We start from the raw sequence: 22230 nt of genomic DNA, 5'->3' as shown, positions 1-22230 counted from the left end.
TAATTCTCCAAGGGATGAAAGAATGGCGACATTTGTGGATACTAATGATCATGAGATTATCTCTATACATTTGCTGTCCAGTCCTCGATCAAGAGCAAGTAGAAGTGCTTTCCTTATGGCCGGAGCCTTGACTATCTAAGCATAAGCATGCCTTATTCCTTATGTAAAGAAGAAGAGAATCCGGTGCTTGAGCCATCCACGTTTATTTTGACAAGATTTGAGATTTGATTCATGAGGGTGTTTCGCTGGTTTTCCAAGAACTCAGAAAAGTGTCCAAAGTTATTTAGATTTGATCATTTGATTTGATGTGAGAGAATTATATCGTCTATTTTTTTTGGACATCTCGTTTATACCATATAAAGAGCATTTTGCCTTGACGACCCAACTCAATTCTGGGTCTTGCGCAGCCAAGCATGGCAATTCCTCGTTGTAGATACTCAATAATCTCCTTGGTATCTTCTTCCACAATGAGTTGCATAATATCCTCAAAAATAGCTTCTAACAATGAAGGCTGAATGTTAATGCTTCTCCCACCATTGGATTCGAGAAAGCAATAGGGTCTGATATGGCGAAACGAGGACGGCCAAGATGGTCTCAACATATAAAACCAATTCCTCCTTGCATTGAATCAGAAAGGAAGCTGGCATCATAGTTAATTTTGTAGACATGAGGAGGAGGTGGCGGCTCCCAAAGAGGCGGAGGATTATGAACAAAATGATCACCAAGTGGATTAAGGGAACGTGGAAGAGGTAGAGCAACTTGACGATATTCATGAAAACAACTTTTCGCCATCTAAATAACCTCCAATGAAGTCGTTCCAAGCTAACCAAATTTGTCAACAGGTGAACGAACACATAGACATGAGCTTGCGACTTTTCTGTTTCCCTTTTGAAGCAAAAACAGACCACCCATTGATCCAACCATATAAAGTAATGTCATTATCCTTCGGCACCTTATCTCCACACCGTGCGCAACAGGGATCAACTTGAACCTCTCGCGTTGAAGATTTGTTGCCGTTGCAAGTCCATATGCACATGCCCGCCATAAAAATGATTTAATCTTCGGTAAGGTGTAACAACCCCATATCCGTTTCCACATCAAATTTGCAACTTGTTTTCAAGATCTCATAGTAGACGATGATGCTTGCATTTCAACCTTCTCAGTTTTCAAATTACTCAACAAATGATATGCACTCTTAACTGAGAAAATACCATTTCGAGCGGCACCCTATTCTTGTTGATCATCCTGTGGGAATAGTTGAAGATTCATTTTCTTGATTCCATTTACTTTTGGGTCAATAAGCTCCGAAACCCAATGGATGGTGCAATGTTGAGATTGTGGGGAATGAATTCGATGGTCTGGCAAAGTAGGAACCCAAGAATAGTTCCAAATATGAATACTATCTCCATATTCAACATGCCAAATCAAATCGGATTTCAGCACCTCTCGACCCGCCATGATACTGCACCACGCCCAACTCAATTGATTCCCCATTGTGGCATCTAGGAAATCCACATGATGAAAATAGATAGCCTTGAGGAGATTTGTCCATAATGATTTTGGTTCACTCCATAACCACCAAGCTACCTTTGAAAGTAACGCTTGATTTTTCAAAGTAGGGTCTCTGAACCCCCAAACCTCCTTTTTCTTTTGAGCGACACAAGCGATTCCATGATATTCAGAGAATCTTAGGCTTACCATTCGCATCACCCCAATAAAAATTTGTAACAGCACAACACATCTTTTGATGTTGTGATGCTGGAAGTTTAAAATGGGAGCTAACATAATTTGCCATTGTGAAGGCAACTGACTTCAACATCACCTCTCTGCCAGCATATGATAGAAGTTTTGTCTTCTATCCTTCCAACCTCTTTCAAACTTTATCTGAAATAACATTGAACAAATCAGCTTTAGATGCTCCAAAAAGCATGGGAAGACCAAGATACTTATTCGGTCCCAAACCATATGGCACCTCTAAAATCCTCGAGAATCATTTTTTAACTTTAGAAAGAGTATTTGGGCTGAAAGTCATATAAGATTTTCCCAAATTAATGGCTTGCCCTGATGCCCGACAATATACACCAAGACAATGCTTAAGAGCATAAATTTCAGATAACCGAACTTCAGAAAAGAGAAGCAAATCATCTGCAAAAAGCAAATGATTAACCGTAGGAACCCGGTTACGAACATGAATCTTCTGGACAGTACCATCCAACTCAGCTTTTAATAAAACACTGCTTAATGCTTGCGAACAAATAATATAGAGGGTAGGGGACAGTGGATCACCCTATTGAATGCCCCTAGATGGTTGGATAGTCCCACTTGCAGCTCCATTGATTAACAATTTATAGCTCACCAAGTGAATACTGGCCATCACCATGCGAACCCAATGATCACTAAACCCCAGACGTAATATCAACTTCTCAATAAAACACCACTCGACCCGATCATAAGCTTTCTTCATATCGAGTTTAACTGCGACGAACCTCTTCCGCCATTTCCTCCTTTTGCTAATGTAATGGAATCATGTGCAATAAAAGTGTTATTTGAGATAGATCGATTAGGAATGAAAGCAAATTGGGTTGGGGAGATAAAAATATCTAACACAGATTTTAGCCTTGTGGCCATACCCCCTCTTCCTTATTTCCAACTCTTTTGTTAATTCAGTTGAAGAAAATTAAAACACATCAAATGGGCGCCATTTAATCAGTAAAATGTTGAGTTTGATCTCTATCCAAGTTGTAATTTATCAAAGAACATACTCAAGCAAGATGATATTGTATCTTACAGAGAGCCATTTAATCAGAACAATGTCCAATCTGGATCTTTGGGAGGTACAAAGAAAGGTCCAGTTAAAGTAATTACTAAAATAATGGCTACTAGGTTAAAAAATGTTCTCCCTCATCTAATCTCCCCTTTCTAGTCTGTTTTCCTCCCTGACAGCCTTATTTCTGATACTGTGTTTGTGGCTCATGAGATTTTCAATTTTATTAACAAGAAAAAGAAAAAGGAAAACAACAATTTTTAGCTTTGAAGTTGGACATGAAGAAGGCCTGTGACCAGGTTGAGTGAGATTTTTTGGAACAGCTATATCACCGCATGGGTTTTAGGGACAAATGGGTCAGGATGGTAATGTATAGCCTTCGCTTAGTAACCTATAAAATTTTGGTGAATAGGGCTATTCGGGGTAGTGTTACCACATCTCATGGGATTCACCAAGAGGACCAAATCTCTCTGGTTCTTTTTATAATTTGCTCTTAAGCCCTGAGTAGTGTTCTTTACTAGGTCGAGAATGAAGGTGTAAAACCCGTGCTAAAAAATAAGGGCTAATTTGAAATTTTGTTGAAGGTCCAAAACCCGAGGTCAATGGCACCAGTACCTTGTGGAGCGTTGAACGAATGGTCGAGAAAAATAACATAATGTAATGCCCGCATCTTTGTTTTAAAATTTTTCCCATTAACTTTGGTTGCCAACTAGTGCATCACTAGTCTAACCTGGCGATCGGTAAACAATAAAACAACTTATATTTGTAATATAGGGGCATTAGGGTAATTATACCAACTCGTGAAAAATTAAGTTTTGACAACGTGAAATAATTCTTAGGATCAATAAATTATTGAGAAGAACCTTAAAACAAAACCTATACAACTGATGAAAGTCAATTCCGGGTTTCTTAGACAAAATTTTGAAACCAAATAGTAGAAACAAAAGGATAAAGTAATTTATGTTTCAAAAGATAGCAAATTAAGGTCTTAGCCCGACTGGTTGTTACTTTGGAATTTAAGAGGGAGATTGTAGGTTCAAATCCCCACCCATGTATGCTTTTACATATATGCATAAAAGTTTAAATAAGTTTAATAAAAGACATGTGGTGAGGTGGAAAGGCAATTTTTAAAACAAATATGTATGTGGGGCCCACCTAAAGTGGTAGCCACGTGGCACACTCAAGCAGTGACATATGTTGCATGTTAAACATGCATACAATAGTTGGAGGACACATGGCATTCCATGTGGAAGGATCCTATTGGTGAGAATTAAGAAATCAAATTAATAAATAGGTGGCAAGTTGGGATAGGCTTGATATAATTGAAATAAAACATAAGACTAGTGGGTAATCAAGTCTTTTCACTTTATAAGGGTACCTTAATCAAAGAAGAAGACTAATCACTATTGGTGGAAAATGAAGGTAAGGAAGGGTAGGACTGTTTCATAGGTTTAGGACTTAGAGACTTTTTATTTAAAGTATGGGGACATTTATGTCCTTACACATTTAGATAGGTACCCAAGATACTAAATAAAGAAAATAATATATTGGTTATACAAGGATAAAGAAGGGGTAAAATGGTATTCTCATAAATCAAAAATAAAATAAAACAAAATCAAGTATAAAAGGGAACCCATATTCGTTGGTTTTAGTTTTAGCAAAACTGAAAAGAAGAGAAGAAGAAGAGAAAGAGAAGGAGAAGAAAGAAAAGAAGAGAGGAAGAAGAGGAAGAAGAGGAAGAAGAGAAAGAGAAAGAGAAGAAGAAGAATGAGCCTTGCTCACCTCTTGCTCTCAAGACCCAAGGTAAGCACCATAGAATCCAACCTTCTCATCTCATAAACTTCCTTGTAAAAATTCTGTTTTGGGAAAACAGTTACAGAATTGAACCCAAACTCCTACCTTGCATGCTACCATGTATGAAATGCTTAAATTGGTAGCTAGGATGCATGATCCTCTTGCATAACCTCTCCCTCCTACCTCCTACCTCCTACCTCCTACCTTCTCCTCAAACTTGAAAAGTACCTGAACTTAAGCTCCAGCCATGATTTGGTTAACCATCATGCTAAACTATGAATGTAAGCCACGATTTGCATGATAGAACCATGGATCCTTGCATGCATGCCATGGATTCTATGCTACTGCTCTTCATCCACATTCTTGCAAATCCATAATTGTTTAGACCTTAGTTCCAGTCATAAATATAGCTTAGTTTATACCAAAACATATGCATAAAACATGAATAGCAGGATAGAGCCATGGATCCATACATGCATGTTAAATTCTAACATAAATATCAAATTCTGCCACTCTGCAGATTGACCTTCTCTTAATTAAAATGATATAACTCCACCATATGAACTTCGTTTGTCTTGGTTCCAATTTTGTTAGAAACTAGACTCATAGGGCTGCATTTTGTTAGAAGACACCATTACCTGGTTATGTCTCTAAGTTAGTTAAAACTTCATTACAAGCTGTTGTCAAAATCGGATCCTGCTGTTTTGACAGATTGACCTTTGTATAATAAAAATAGCATATCTTCATAATCCAATCTTCATTTTCATTGATTCTAGTTTTTCTTGAAACTAGATTCATAGAGCTTCATTTTCTTAGAGGAACTATGATCCAATTATGTCTCTAAACAAACTGAAATTTCATTTCAAACTAAACAAATGCTGCATATGAATTCTCTGGGCGAGAGCATTGGGCGATGCACACATCACCCAGAGAATTAAAGTGGATTGTTTTGCAAATCCGAGTTTGGGGACCTCTACATATGGACTATAAACAGTGTAAGGAGGTGGAAAATGACCAAAATACCTCTCCTCATATCTGTCCATAATTATGTATACCTTGGGTACCCAAGTGGGCCCTGCAGGGCTTGGAAACCCTGTCTGTGTTGGTCCTGCAGCACTGCTGACCTAGGGACTGTGTTGTAAGGATATTGTGACCTAGAACCATGTACTACAGTGATAAAATACGATATTGACCCTAAGCCACATTCTCCGAATGAGGGACTGGGACATGGGCCTAAAGCCCAGTGCAAGGCCCAGAGAATTCAAAGTGATCTCGGACTGAGCACCGAGTTAGACCTAGGAGCCTAGACTAACACTGGGTTATCTAAAATAGTTTTGAATAATTAAAATAATATATTTTTGATTATTACTTTAGGATTTGTTTCCATGCTCGAGGTGCACAGCCAGATACCGATCGGAACAGAACAAACAACTGAACCGGTACGATCAAACCAAGGTGAGTAGAATTACACCATGAGTGTAGGTGTAACATGACTGATGGTTCATGACAACAACAACAATATTTACTGTCTTTAATTACTTTAAATTATTTTATATTATCCTTTGAATTCTGAATCTTATCTGATGAACATTGAAAATGGATGATAATGCTTGTATGTGGAATTGCTAGATTAGATGCCGTAGCCGACTTGAAAATGAGGCCTGTGGTAGCCTGTATTATGGGATACAGTTGACACCGCCTGACTCATACGATGCCATATAGACATGGAGCAAGAGTTTCATCACCTGTGCTACGCACCCTTGCCAACAGGGGTTAAGGTGTTGGATGCCTGTGGGAGCCACAATTAATGTTAGGAGCTATATGTCGGGCTTTACGCCACAATTAATGTCAGGAGCTATATGCCGGGCTTTAAGTCACAATTAATGTCAAGAGCTATATGCCGGGCTTTACGCCACAATTAATGTCAGGAGCTATATGTCGGGCTTTATGCCACAATTAAAAAGGGAAAAGAATTGAGCTAAATACTAATGGTTACCCCACAGGTTAATCACAGAGGGCTGGTTGGGCTGACCTAGGACTGAATGCGGGAGCCGACTGGCTTTCTCCAACAACTCAATGGGTGTATCGCAGGAAGGGGTAATCAAGCCCGCACCAGGGATACATGTATTGGGGATTGTAGTAGCATTAACCTGCCTTAGTTGTGATGTTAGGTGGCTAATAAATAAAATGAATTGCACCTCATGTAGGACTCATTTGGTTGTGCTTGCATGTGCATGCATGGTTTATATTTCATTCACGGGCTCGGTGGAGCTCACACTCTTGTATATTCTCTTTTAGTTGATTTTGCAGGTACGAGTTTGCCAATGGGCGGGGAAGCTGTCGATGGAATTGCAGATCTCCCTCATCTCGTTGCTTAGCGACGATTTTGTTATTATTTAAATTTCTTTCTTTCAAGAAGTGTAATTACCAAGATAATGTACTTATGGAACATAATTGGATATGTATATGGTATAACATAAGTATTTGGGATTTTATTATTGATGATATAAATCATCTGTGGGTAGTTCGATCTTCTGTTGCACTCTGATATTCTTTTATTATCTTTTTACCCTCATTGTGTGGTTTGTGACGTGTAAATACTGCTTCTTAATCCTTGGGGATTGACGGATGTCGTAGGATATCTGGACACTTGCCTAAATCCTCCCAGGGGGTGGTTTGGGGCGTGACAAAAGGGCTAGTTTGAGGTGTTTGGATGCAAAATAGAACAAAAGCTATTTCACACCTCCTGTTCATAGATGATTATCGAATGTTTTCACAGATGAAGTTATCAGAGGTTTGTTATTTGCGCAATATTTGGAGTGGTATTGTAAGGCTAATGACCAATCTGTGAATTTGCAAAAATCATCACTTCTTTTCAGCCCTAATACTCCATTGCGTTTTCGACGATGGTTTTCTTGTGTGCTAAAGGTATCTTATAGTAAGGGTCCTAGAAAATACCTTGGGTTTTCGACAAATTTAGATGGTTCAAAATCTTAACTGTTCAAGGAGATTTTAGACAAGACTAATAAAAAAATGGGAGGTTGGCATCGCCTATTATCACATTCTGGTAAGGAGGTGATGTTAAAATCAATGGTATTTTCTCTTTCAAATTATGCATCCTCCGGTTTCAAATTACCAAAGTCTTATCACAATCACTGGAGGAAATCCACAACTAGGTTCTATTGGGGAGATGACTTGGATAGGGATGACTTGGATAGGGATAAAATGCACTGGATTTCTTGGCAAAGATTGTGCCAATCGAAGGAGCAAGGGGGTTTGGGGTTTCGGGACCCCGCCCTTCATAACAAGGCCTTATTATGTAAGGTCACATGGCGGCTTTGGTCTGAACCTGACTCGATGTGGGCCACCTTCATGAAGCGTATCTATTTTCCAAATCATTCCTTCCTCGACGCCAAGTTCGGTTCTAACCCTTCTTGGGCTTGGAGAAGTATTTTGGAGGGTTGAGAAGGTAATTTGTGGCATGTTGAAAAGGGTACAAGTATAAATGTTTGGAAGGATAATTGGATTCCAATAGTGCCAAACTTCCAAGTGCAATTCCCTCCAACTCGTGATTGTCCTTACATTTGGGTTTCGGATTTTATTGACCAAGATCTAAGAATATGGAATTTGGAATAGCTTGATTTGTATCTCCATCCTACCGATAAGGAATGCATTCTCCGTATTCCTCTAGGACTATTTGAACGAGACAATTATCTCGGTTGGGGTGCAGCAAAGAATGGGGGTTTTTTCGATTAAAAGTGCTTATCACCTTCTTTGTAATGAGTAAATGAACTCTACTAGGTTTCAACCTTCGACGGCTAGATCACACTCTTGGGATTTGGTGCCTTCACATGTATGGAAGCGGATTTGGAATTTTCACTCTACACCATAGGTGAAAATCTTCTTTGGAGGATCTGTGCGGACGGCATATCTACATCAATAGCTCTTCGTTAGAGACAAATCATGGTCGATCCTTGTTGCCAATGATGTGGAGCTGGGTTGGAGACAGCGGACTACATCTTCCTTCACTGCCATTTCGCGAAAGTAGTATGGTTCCGTTGCAGTCTTTCTTAGATTGTTCCAAGTAACATGGATCTTTCGGTGTCCCAATGGATTGATGATTGGAGTTCTCTTTCTATTCATGGGAAGAAATTTTTCAAGGAAACGACAGCTCTCTGTGCTTTTATTTATTGGTTCTTGTGGATTTCTCGTAACGAGTTGCTCTTTGCTTGTCAGAAGTGGAATGAGGTTATAGATTCAGCTCGGTCGGCTTTGTTGGAATTCATGAATGCTCCTCCCATTCAGGGGCAAGTACTGGTGGCCACTCAAGCTCCACCAACCTTGACATGGGAACCTCATTCTCAACCTTTTGTAAAGGTGAATTGTGATGTTTCTTTTCTTGCAAAAGAGAACCGAGAGGGGGCTGGGTTTTTTAATTAGAAATTATTTGGGGAGATGTATCTCTGTAGTTTCTGAACCCTATTTTTTTGATAATGTTTTGGTGGGAGAGGCCATAGCAATTCGGCAAAGTCTTTTGGAGGCTATTTCGGAAGGCATCGACAACTTGATTGTGGAGAGTGATAATCAGGAGTTGATATCGTGTCTCCGGTCCGAATCCGTCAATTCTAGATTCATTCTCTGTTCTATTGTATCTGACATTAAATACCTAGCTAGTTACTTTGAATCATATATTTTTCAGTTTATTCCAAGAGCTGCTAATGCTGTAGCAAACACTCTTGCAAGGAGGGCTTTGTCCGTCGCGAGGACAACATCATGGCCTATTTCTAATCCCTGTTTATCTAAGCTTTTTTAGCCAGATCTCAGGAGTATATCTCACTTTTCTGAATAAATTGGTTCTTCAACAAAAACTTACGTTTTCTCATATGAATTTATTGTCTCTCCTCTCTATATTGGAGATCCCATTTTCGATACCAACTCAAGATATGTTTATGGAACATACTTTAAGGGTGTATGTACTTGACTACCCTTGGATACATTTTTCCTCCATTTGATTTCTCCAGGATGATAGGCTATGATAGGCTTCTAGTAACTACACAGGAGTTGCGTGTAATCAATCAGCAATTCGTACAATGTTGGTGCTACGATACAAGGTAATTTAGAGAAGTTGTGCAAAAGGTAATTACCATCAAACCAATTTGGCTCGTCTATGGCACAACTACCCCTCCTGCCTATGCTGCGCAGACACAAGGCCGCATGCAAAGACTGACTTACCCCTGCCCGAGCGCCCGAGTGCCTTGCCCAAGTGGGGGTAAGACAATCTTTGTGCACAACCCTATGTCTGCACAGCACAGGCAGGACGGGCAGCTGCGCCGTAGACGATCTGGATCCCCATCAAACAGGATAAAACTCCCTTGATTTTGTCCCACTGATCTTTGGTTTTGTAATGCAAAATGGTTCTAAAATCTTCAACTTTGTATTCTGCATCTTTTGTTCTTTTGTATTATATGTATGGGATAAGGTTCCCTGATTCACCACGATGCCATTGGACAGAAATCTGCATGCCATACCAATCGCTGTCCTGAAAAAAATTATCATTCACGTGGTTCTCTTATATCCAAAGCACGCAGGAGGAAATTAAAAAAAAAAAAAAAAAAATTCAATAACAGTTGCCTAACGCAGTTGGTGAGCTGTGGTGCAATTCATGCCCATACTCACTAGGAGGTCTCGAGTTCGAGTCTTCTGACTGTGACCTTTCCCCTCTCTGTGGCATGTGGGTAAATTTTCTATACGGATAGTTAAATTTCCTCTGTAGTGTCTCCGAGTCATGTGATTCCTTAAAACTCAATAAAAAAACGAACATAGCAAAGTTTCATCTGAATTCTGAAATTACAGATTTGATTACACAATCATATATCCCTGAACCCAACCATGATTCTCCAGCCAAATTGAGCATATTTAGCACCATTAAAAGCCAAAGCTACACATTGGCTTTCCAGTCACCAAATTCCTTCTTCAGATTGTTCCTAGCTTGAAAAACTGTGTCAAGGGAACAGAAATTGCCGTTGCAAATGCTTGGTTACAAGTTGCAGTGAGATCTCCACAGGGATGGAACCAATTAAGACATTAATGAAATATTTTTACAAGGCAACAAGATACATGACATAAGGGGTTAAAAGCACAGAATGGTGACACCAATGACGGGTAGAAATTAAGGGCAGTTTGAAGTGGCTGAGAAAGTGGAGGGGTCACAGAAAAACAACTTAACGAGGAGGGACCTTCTTCCTACTAAGTATTTCCTGTTCTTTTAGACGATGTTGGAATCTTGCAAGGCGGGCTTGAAGGCTAACCAATCCTGCTGCCTTCCGTGACAACACAAAGCTCAACTGGGTCACATAATTGTCTATCAGGCTACCTGGTTGATCCACTTCTGCCAATAGTTTCATCTCCTGATATGCAACAAAACTGGACATATTAAAATATGCAAATGAAAGTAGAGAATAATCCCCAAGCTTCAGTTCTATAAATCAGGAACTAATAGAAAAACAACTCAACAACTCTTCATTATAGAGCAATCAGCAAAGATAGTTTAACCAAGTAAAAGTAGAAATATCAGCTGTGGTAATTTAAAATGTTTTCACACCCATAAATAGATGATACATTTAAGGTAGAATTCTGGACTTACTTCACGGACGATCTCCATAGTATCTTCAATTTCTTTTCGATGAGCAGTAATTAAAGCCTCTTCTTCCTGTACCAGTGAAAACATGAGAGTTTCTAAGTCCTTGCTAATGCTAACTTCCCACACCAGATTTGACTTAGGAGAGAAAGAAAGGGGTATGAACTTAGAGCCAGCTTGATATCAGTACCCTACCTCAAGTATTGCATTGATGTCTCCATCTTGCCGGGATGGTTCTGGTTCATACTGTCTTGAACCAATATTGTTTAGATTAGAATCATATGTATGTTGCGGTTTGTAACTTGTGGACAAGTCCGGTCCCCCACTATCCTTTTTAGTCCAGTTTCCTTGTTTCTCTGATTTTTCTTCCCTATTAACTTTCCTGCGAGGTGGAGATACCTTTTGTACTTTCTCCTCCACCATATCGTTTGAGTTTTGGGCAGAAGAATATGGTTTCTGGCTATTAGAACCACCAAAAGCAGATCTGATGTTGGTCCTCTCCTTTTCTAAGGAGCCTGAAACCACCCTAGGTTCCTCCCTTCCACTAGAGGGATAATTCGATGGCAAACAAGATGATTGTCTCTCAAAATCAGCACCAGAATTGTGAGAGTAGTTTTCTTTCTCTGGAATCCTTTTACCCATATCCACCATTTTCATTTCTTGAGTCTGGCTATAAACATCCTCAGGCTCAACAGCAACAGCCAAAGATGATGCTGATGAAGATTCCTTACTTGTTGGCAGTAATGAACCTGCACCCTGATCCTTCTTTGCATTCCCACTCTTAGAAAGACTTTTAACTCTGTTTACACAACAATTACCATCATTAAAAAAAATGAATGATAACTCCGCTTCTACGCGGTATTTGATTAGTTCACATTCAACACAGTGGTACCTGTCTGCATATCGCAATGTATTGAGAGTATGCTCACAGGAACCTGCATTTGGAGAAATGCAGGAGATCATAACAGTCCTAGAATTTCCAACGAAAGAATCGCGGAGCACCTCAGTGAGTTTACTCCCACGAAATGGGATATGAATCTGATCATTGTCAAGTGCACGGATACACTCCTTGAGGGCCAAAAGGCTTTTGTTAATTTCTGCTCCCTCAATCCTGTAAAGGGAAAAGCAAACAGGTGAAATTAAAATCACCAAACAAAAATAAGAGAAGCCTTCACACAACATTCAATGTGTATAATGCAGCCATGCAGGTACGGTCCACTATCTGAGGAATCCCACAAGGAGATCACATACAAGAGGAAACTGATGATCAAATATTCATTTACAACACACTTTCATGATTTTTTTCATGTGCTGATAGTCATTATTTCTAAATCTTCGCATGACCATCTAATTGTGCAACCTGCACAAGCAACAACATCAACAACAACATAGCCTTATCCCAACTAAATGGGGTCTTGGCTACATAGATCCTTGCTCTTCAATCAGTTCGATTTGAAGTCATACATTATACAAGGCCTAAGCTATGCATGCCTTTCCTCACCACTTCTCCTATAGTTAATCTAGGTCTGCCCTGCCTCTTTTAGATACTTCAATCTGAATCAAATCACTCTTCTGTAGTCCGTACTGGGGCATAGTGCTGCTGGCCCACAGCGAAGAACTGCATGCCTTTTCTTCACTATTACAGCTACAGCCCACCAGCCTCCGACCCCCAACCGCTTCTTCTAATTAAAGACTACAAAACAAGCTCCTGAATCAGAGGAGGGCCAAATCCGCTTTCATCGGTCGGAACCTTTGGTACAACAAACATGGTATGGGGAGAGAGATGCGCGAAAGATGAATATCCCAAGGCCTCTATTGTATATGGCCATGCCACCTTAAACAACTTTCTCGTAGCTTATAATGTATCGAGTGACTCCCAAATCCGCTCTAATATGGTTATTCCTTACTTTATCTTTCCTAGTTTTGCCACACATCCATCTCAACATACCCATCTCCGCTACACTTAGTTTCTCTACTTGACGCTTCTAACTACCCAACATTCTGCACCATACATCATGGCCGGTCATATAACAGTCCTATAAGCTTTGAAGGAATAAGCCGATCACACGATACTCCGGACGCACCTCTCCACTTCATTCATCCTATTTTAATTCTATGAGCAACATCATCCTATATATCACATTTTTTATTTATGATTGAACCCAAATACCTAAAATAATCACTTTATGGAATCTCCCTCTCATTGATATTCACCACCTCTTTAACCGTCCTAGTGTGACTAAAATTACACACCATATACTTTGTCTTAGTTCTACTTATCTTAAAACCATTTGATTCCAAAGTCGATCTCCATAACTCCAACTTGGCATTAATCCCTACTTTTGTCTCATCCACCAACACAATATCATCAATAAAAAACATACACCAAGGAACCTCATGTTGAATGTGTCAGGTTAAATCATCCATTATAAGCGTAAACAAATAAGGGCTTAAGGCTGATCCTTGATGTAGCCCTATTGAAATTGGGAATTCACTACCTTGACCCCCCACAGTTCTTACACTAGTCACCACACCATCATACATATCTTTAATTATGTGAAACCCTTCCCTTCTCTAGTATATTCCAAATTAACTCTCTAGGGACTCTGTCATATGCTTTTTTTAGGTCAATAAAAACCATATGGAGATCCTTCTTGTCCTCTCTAAAGCTTCCTATGTGCAACTTGCACAAGCTAGTGATGCCAGCATGTCATTGATGGATTGTCCTAGTGATCTATGTCCCAGTTATTCCCAAATTTGCAGTTTATAGCAGCGATGCATAAAAATAATGTGCTCCAGTTAAAGAGAGTTGCTCAAATAGCTTTTTACGGAACAGACACAAGCAACTACGCAAAACAATCTGAAAACTAGTGACTTGAGAAAAATGGTGGTAAGCATCTCAGCATGTTATAATCTTTCATGCAAGAAACTAAAAGCAGGAACCCTGCTGTTTGTAATAGACACTGGTTTTAGCAGAGAAAAAAATTACCTTGTTTGTCTGTCATTGTCAGTAGTGTCAGCACCTCGTTCACTACCAGCAAGATCAATAAAAGATATCTTCCCAATAACCTTCCCACCCTTGGACTCATCAACATCGTTCAGCCTTTTGGATCCATTTATCTCACGGTGCTTCTTAATGGCAAGTTGTAAAATAGCATGAGATCTTGAAGATTCCTCATTCGCACCAGTAGATCCTGTACTTCTTGCTGCATTTCCTTTCTCAATGTATTCCTTAACAATTTGAACATCCGAGACCTCAAATTCCTGCAGTCCAACAATGCAAACTTGTTGCCGGCCATCTTCTCTCATACAAAGTTTCCTGTTTAACACAATTTAAAGCTCTCAGATATTCATTGATATGAGACCCGTTTCTCAGGGAATGAGCAACTTATTTTATGATTCCCATAGTTACCAAATGAACAGAGGGGCTGTAATCAGATATCAGCACTCTAAGACCCATGCCATAAAAGGAATCAATCAAGCATTCAAGCAATAGCAAAGAAATTTGACCTTCTATCACTGAGCAGATCGAAGAGTTTCCCTCCATATATCTCAAAATAGCTAAGCCACAATTTAAATCTTTGATTATAGTATGTTGGCTGATGCAACAATCTAACAATATCTTCTGCTGCTCTCAAAGGCAGAGGTTGCATGGTGAATGTCTTGCCACTACCTAAAAATTAAGTAGAGGTACTTCAATTAGTGTTATATAGGAATTCAAAACTCAGTCAGCTTCCAGGAAAAAAAAATTGAACCTAAGTACAATAATTAACTGGAAGAATTTATTTGTTCATTCGTAAATTGTAAATAAGAGAACTAATGATGATAACAATGAAACTGTTTTGTAACATATGACCACAGCAATTTATAACTGAGAAGAATGATAAACCTTGATATGATAAGATGACTATTAACCTGGGAAGAAAGCCAAAAAAAGGAGCTTGGGTAGATTAAAATCTAACAATTTTTTGCCTTAAAACAAAACAAATAATAATGGCTGAAAACAACATTTTACATGTTCAGTAACTTTCAACCAGAATGCAAGCCAATGCATTTTCCAACAATAGTCTGACCCTTTACACATGCAAGGTAAGACTACAGGGTCCAATATTGAAAAGAATGCCTCAATCTCTACAGACCTGTCTGCCCGTATGCAAAGCATGTTGCTTTCGTTCTCTGGAATATGGTAGGAATAATCGGCTCTACAGTTACACGATACACCTGTCCATAAAGTGCAAAGGTTGGTGATCAAATCTTTTGTTATTAAATAAAAGTAATATCAGAGGCTATAGTTTACACTAAGCGAGTAATGACTGGTTTAAGAATGACTACAACAGACAATGAATGCCTTCCACATAACAGAACTGTTTAAATAGACAACATCAAAGATGATAAAATGATAAACCAAAAACAATGGCCAGTTTTCCTAGAGATACATCAAATTTTAAACTCAAACTCAGGTAACAAGATGGTTACCTCATCATTGGTAACCTGTTCATCTAGAACAGCATCGAAACAAAATTCATGCTTCTCCACGTATGCAGTCAAGTCCACCTTCCATCACAGGACAAAAAATTAGTTTCTTCTACATCAAGTGAGAAGAAGCCCCACTTTCCATCAAGCATAATAAAATGGATTGCATCACATGTAATAGGAACTGAGCAATGTCCAAACCTTCAATTTTGGTTCGTGAACGGTTAAGTACGCACTATCATATACTGTTACAATATCATCCTCCTTCCTTGAAAGCTCCTTCTTGTTTAAAGGTCTTTTCCGCACCTGAGACAAATATCAAAATATGAACACGAAAATAATATATACAAAGAAAAACCTCTCTTGCATATATTTGTGAATCATGTAACAATTGCAAAGAAGCAAAAAAGGTACAAGCACAACTTAAGCCACCAATAGCTGACCACGATAAGAGAAAATACTCCATCTCCTTTTATTTGGTAAAGAAAATAATTTAAGCGTGAGCACAAATTTTGCTTGGTGTATGAGTACAACTGATCTGGAATACTTAATATACACAACTTGGAAATTTGGCAAGTTCCAGCCATGTGGCCTTCTTCCCATGTGGGCAGAAAAAGGGTCATATAGTCAACAAGAGCAGTAGAGCAATAAGGGTCCATCATCAGACAGACAGTTCAGAAAGCATGCCAATGCTTCTTAGAACTTGATTAAATAGAATTCAAGATACCTAATATTCAAAAGAGATTAAAGACATTGTCCATTGAATATAACATAGAGTATACAGTAAAATCCCTGAAAATATTGAAAATATATATCAAAACACAAACAAGAAGGCAGTCTAGAGTAATGAGACTATAGCTTATTATGTTTATGCATCTGGTCACAGGAGAGTAGGCGATTCATAAGCCCCAGTTTTGAATTGAGGTAAAAAAGAACTAAATAATTAAGCTCCAAATAATAAAATCATCAGACAATTATCAGATACTAAAAATTGAACCAACATACCACAACTTTAATCTTAGCCACATTGCTCTCTTTTGTGCTAGCCTCTTTTTCGTTTGTTGGTAGTCTAGTTGAGGCATCTGTTTGCACTCTCTGTTGCCTACTACTATTTGCATCGAAGTCATCATCAAACCCCTTTGCGACAGTGGGCATGAAAGGCGAAGGCTCAAAGGAATCTGACATAACATGCTGCCAACAGGATAACCACAACATTATCAACAGAAAAAATATATATATTGAACTATGCCATTACATATGTGAAATGATCATGAAATGATGTGTGACAGGAGGATGAAACAACCAAGAAAATGGTAGAAGGAGAAACAGAGCACACCTCATAACTTCTCTCCACTCAAATTCTAGTTTCTACCAACCAGGCCACAAAATGGCATTTTCTTTTAAACACATCCAGTTATTAAAAGCCACTATACCATTTTCCCCTGCAAAGTTGTCATGGCACTGGTAAGGTCGCAGACCTCGGCGCAACAGTAAGGTTGTTCCATTGCAACCTAGTGGTCACAGGTTCGAGTCGGGAAACAGCCTCTCTGTGAAGCGGTGGTTAGGCTGCGCACATTATGACCCTCCCCACACCCCACATTGGCAGGAGTCTTGTGCACTGGGTACGCCCTTTTTAAGTTGTCATGGCACCAAAGTGAACCACAGTGGTGGCCAGCCATCCTGACGCTTGGGCCATATATACACATATAAATATACAATTATAATGTAGGGTTATAAAGGTCGAAATATAGAACATAGGGGGTAAAAAGTGAGATTATGGAATATATAAAGGTAGACATGAGAAATAACTGAAATTTATAACATGTCGAGAGTATGATCATCAAGTTTTGAGACTTGGTGCCTTGGCACATAAGGTTGGATCTCAAGGGGCAAGTTAGAACCTATCATGAGCATTAGATCAGAGATAAAATAACTGAAAAAGAACTAACAAAAACTCTAGCAACAATAACTCTACAACTGCCATCATCCATGAAAGTAAGATAACATGGATCGAAAATCAGCACATTTTTTTATTCATTTATTATTTAATTTAGTAGTTTTGCATTTCATTATCCTACTGATGTTCACAGTTCCTCTAATCCCCTTCAACTATACTCAACTAAGCGCATTGTCTAACTCATTGGAGTTGGCGACAGGAGTCCTATTTCACCATTCCAACTCCAACAACTGGTTTGTCTCCATAAAAGGTCGTTGAAGCCATATTCTAATGTATCTAGAATAAATAAAAGTTAAACATACGGACATTCCTTCCCACAACATAAAGATATCATATAAAAATGATTACCATAATATTCTTTACATGTGATGCGTCGAAAAAATCAGTATACTGTTGTAGCCTTCTACAAAGCATGATAGAGGTCAGTCCTTTAACTCTGATCAACTGAGGCAGTTCCATCATTATCTGCAACTTCCAAGAAGCACAAGCCGGTCCCAAAGATAGGAACCAATTCACATATACGAGGAGTACAGCAAGCTAAATCCTCAAACACTCATTAGATTTTTTATTTCCATTGCCCAGTGATATAGAAAAAAAAGAATAGCATCCTAACCAATTTATTTAGGGTTGTCCCTAGCCTCACAACTGTCTGTCTATAATTCTCTATTTTGTAGCCACCATTGGATCAAGCATTCTAGCGGACAAAATCTCCATTTCCTCTCCTCCTAAAGCTACATTAACTACAGAGGAATTTCCATTGCTCTTCATCCCTAACCTTGTGGAGATTATCCCTACAAAATGGCTACAAAATAAGTACCGCCATCTCAACAAGATCCTTTTCATCGCATCACTTATCAATCTGACAGAAACCCAGCAAACATGCATCAAGGCTTGAAAATTCCCAAGAAACCAGAAACATAGTGGCAAAATAAAAACATTGACACATTGACCTACCAACACCCAATCTCCTTAATCCATGTGAGCTGGTTTGTCTCCCATCTGCTGTATTAGAACCATCTTTCAATTTCTTACATTGCTGGCTCCCAAACACCAAAAACTACCAGCCAAACATACTTTCAAGAATAAGACCCTATAACATTTTGCACCTATTCTGATCATCCAGATACGGTAACATTGCTTTATTACTTCCTCTGACCCCTACCCATATGACAATTGACTTCTACCCGCAAAAGAGTTAACTGACCCATCTCTAACATATCTGTGCTCCTCCCTGTCTCCTCTCTAGGCTGGAGGCCGATTTCCATTTCTAGTCTTACCCGCAGGAACAGGACAATCAAAAGAGAAACATACACACAGGCAGCTGGTGGCCGGACAACTGACTTTTAGAATTCAGATCACCCTTTAAGAAACAGGATTCTCCACCACCTAGTATACTAAATTATTTTTTAAGGGACCTTAGTATAATAAATTATTGTCTCAAACACTTGCAATTGAAGGTTCTTTTTTCTTTTCCAGTTCTTTAGTACCATGAATTCAGGCACCCTAATGGACCATTAGAAGAAAAATTATGTCCATGATCAACAGAAAGAAAAACTTCATCTACACCATAGTTTTCAAGGCTTAACACGCCTAGGCGTCCAGGTGCCCCTTTCTGGACGACCGCCTTGGGTACCTAGGCAAACAAGTCACCTTGACGTCCACGCCCCCTTTCAACGCCTTGGGTCGGCTAGATGCCATGTCAACTATGATCTACAGATTCTACACTCGTTTGTTCTCATTGGACTGATCCTATTCAGGGAGTGAAAGTAACTGAATCCCATTTAGAGGAATAGAAACAACTGCCTGTGTGCCCATTTTCTCAAACGCTTGGAGAACTTTTATGGTGACTTAAAATTATCATCAAAGAAAGTCATAATATAGAGAAGAAACCCCAAGTAAATATTTCTAAACTTCGCCATGGATTCATGCATGCAACCCTTAACTATGGTCTTGAATTAAACAAACAAAGAAAATTGCACGTCGTTAGATTTACTTTTGGAAGTTGGTTAATTGGCTTAAGCTTAAAATCATAGTTGTCACAGTGTCTAGGGTTGGAGGGGGCCTGGACACAAGGTGACCAAGGCACTTGGACGCCAAGGTGAAGCCTTGACAACTATGCTTAAAATAATCCCTAGAAGAATCTATTGGAATTAAGTTGTCAAGCTTGTATATTATACAACTCTTATATCAACAAGTTCGGTAGCAGTGGAAGTGAACACTGTACCTCAGAAAGAAGCTCGGTATCATCCATAGCATGAAGATCCAAAAGGCCAGCTCCAAAATCACCTCCAAGTTCAGGGGAATAGAAACCTTCTGTCACAGCAGCCACTCCTGAGCTTTGAGCAGTAGGGGTATATGGTTCAGAACCAGACTCCCCATTCAAGTTGAGGTTCCGGAATAATTTAAAAAGCTTCTGCTTTTCTTCAGCAGATTGTGCTCCATAACCCTACAATGACAGCAATAGTTGGCCATTTATTATCTGAGTAAACTAATATAGGATATGCAAATATTTTATATAGTATGCCAAAAAGGATTATAATACCATCAACACCAGGTATCAGACAACAACAACCGAAAGGGAGAGCAAAAATTAACCAAAATTGCATTTCAATTTCCAATTCCCAGCAGTTGGAAATTTAGGAGGCAACCTTGTGATCAGGTTCAGACAGACAAAAATTAAATGCAGATGGACAAAAATTAAATAAGCAAAAAACCAAACGAAACAATTTGGAAGAGCATATGCTTACCACAAAGTAATAGTGAATCATAAACGCAAGCCTAAATGCAAATAAAGTGACATTGTAATGGAAATGCAAATTGCTGTTCTTTTACCATCAGTAGATACTAAAAGAAGTGGGAAAAAGCAACCCTTGCTCCAGACAAATGGGAATGCTTATCCAGATCATGGTCGGTTCAAAGAAAAATAGACCTTCCATTTCTTTACATAAAATGGAAATGGAGTAGCATTGTCGTACCTGCATGAGGAGGTTGGGGAGAAGACGATGGTCAATGCCAGTCGACGCCAAAGGGGAGGCCAGATGCTGCAATCCTGCAGACTGGAGCCACCGTGCCATGACTGCATCGCCGGCATCGCTTGCAGGCCCTGCATTATGCAGAGACGTCCCCCCAGGATGATCATACAGAGCAGCCGCAGCAGCAGCGGCATTGCTCTGTTGCATCTGGCCACCCATGTGGCGCTGCGAGCGGCGTTGAGGAGCCAATTTTCACACTTTATAGACAACCACTGCAAGGAAGATAAATCCAACACTTCATATTCCAAAGAAAAAAAGAGGCAATAGATTTAATAAGTGGCCATAGAAAACCCTAAATCTACTGATCTCAACGAATTATACTCACAATGCGGGGAAAATTCGAAGATCAAGAAAAACATTAACGTGGTTCCTCACCAATCGAGATTCAAGGCCACTGGATCTGCAATCGAAGAGAATTCAAATCTAAGAGACCGAAATGCAAACGATTCCGATTCAAAATCTAACCTTAGATCATGGTAACTAAATATTCGACATTTTTAACTGTTATAAACCATACAAAATCGAAAAAAAAAGCGGAAATGAAAGAACAAATGACGAAACCTTATCGGATTATTTCCAAAGCAAAATTTTCATTCGTGGACGATCTGCTGTCACGGTTCGTTCTTTCAAAATGCTCAATACTTTCACATAGATCCACAAGAAATCAAAGCAGCGAATCCCAAAGTAAGCCAAATAAGAGAGGATTTGGAACCTTCTCTTCGTCCTCGCTTCCTTTCTTTCTCTCTCTCTCTCTCTCTCTCTCTGCAATTCCTTGCGATGATGGCAGAGCCTGAAACCAGCACGCGGGAGTACGCTTTCATATAATATTATTTTTATGAAGATATCTTTTATAAATGTGAATAAAACGGCTGTATACAGTAAATTGACCAATATATCCCTACATCTTTCTGAATTTACAGACGCCACTTTACCTTTTTTTACCTCCTACCAAAAAAACTGTTATATAAATTATTATTTTTTTTGGGTGGGGCGGTGGTGGAGGGGGGTAAAATAGTCTTTCAAAGTATATTTTTTAAGCTTTCATAAATTAAGTTGACATTATGAACAAGGTGGTTATTTTTTAAATAAGTTTAAAATGGTATTTTAGGTTGTAATTACCATATTACCCTTTCAAGTGTCAGGCATTTTTTTACATGCGAATCTGTCCCTCTTTCCTGCCTGGTTGGTATGACCGACCGTATGATGATGGTATTCTGTTTTTTAACAGTTTTATTACTACCGAGACCTTCCTGTAAATCTGTCTTGATTTCAACTCCCCCGTGAGTTACTCAAGGTAGTAATATACGTCACAGCCATAGGTGACATATTGCCTGGGACGATATGTGGTTCGTTCCCAGCGAAATTAACAGCGTTGCTGATTCCTTGGCATAGAAGGACCTGTCATGTGCGAAGAGGACGGAATAGGAGAATTCTACTCCTTGGTTGTCTGAAGTTTATAAAAACACCTTGAGCAATCTCGCATTCTCGCATTAATAAATGATCCTTTCACTATCAAAAAAGGTATGGGTTTGTTCTTATTCTACCATTAAGATGGAATTAAAATTTAAAAAGA

At 39.1% G+C, this 22230-nt stretch overlaps 1 protein-coding gene across 3 annotated transcripts; it reads right to left on the bottom strand.

The window, feature by feature from the left end:
- Positions 1-10311: 10311 nt before the first annotated feature.
- LOC122667925 (kinesin-like protein KIN-13A) lies at positions 10312-21097 on the bottom strand. 3 transcript variants are annotated; one of them, XM_043864408.1, is made up of 13 exons: positions 20983-21097; positions 20601-20869; positions 19850-20071; positions 16674-16859; positions 15870-15974; positions 15672-15749; positions 15335-15416; positions 14706-14868; positions 14185-14514; positions 12088-12306; positions 11391-11994; positions 11202-11267; positions 10312-10965 (listed from the first exon to the last, which is right to left on the bottom strand). In XM_043864408.1, exons 2-13 carry the CDS (start codon positions 20814-20816, stop codon positions 10780-10782), a joined length of 2457 nt encoding a protein of 818 aa, XP_043720343.1. In that variant the 5' UTR covers positions 20817-20869; positions 20983-21097; the 3' UTR covers positions 10312-10779. The 3 variants fall into 3 exon arrangements, with proteins under 3 accessions (XP_043720343.1, XP_043720345.1, XP_043720344.1); XM_043864410.1 differs by having other exon boundaries at positions 20601-20878; positions 20988-21076; XM_043864409.1 differs by having other exon boundaries at positions 20988-21076.
- Between the last annotated feature and the right edge of the window lie 1133 nt (positions 21098-22230).

This window comes from Telopea speciosissima, chromosome 7, assembly GCF_018873765.1.
Source record: "Telopea speciosissima isolate NSW1024214 ecotype Mountain lineage chromosome 7, Tspe_v1, whole genome shotgun sequence".
Classification (NCBI taxonomy): Eukaryota; Viridiplantae; Streptophyta; class Magnoliopsida; order Proteales; family Proteaceae; genus Telopea; species Telopea speciosissima.
This window is presented reverse-complemented; position numbering and strand designations above follow the sequence as displayed.

Excerpts from the sequence above, each read along its gene's own strand:
- LOC122667925 (XM_043864408.1), bottom strand. The coding sequence starts at position 20,816 with ATGGGTGGCCAGATGCAACAGAGCAATGCCGCTGCTGCTGCGGCTGCT. Across the intron at positions 15,750-15,869 it reads TTCACGAACCAAAATTGAAG|GTGGACTTGACTGCATACGT; the intron begins GTTTGGACATTG and ends CTGTGATGGAAG. Across the intron at positions 14,515-14,705 it reads GATCTGCTCAGTGATAGAAG|GAAACTTTGTATGAGAGAAG; the intron begins GTCAAATTTCTT and ends TGTGTTAAACAG.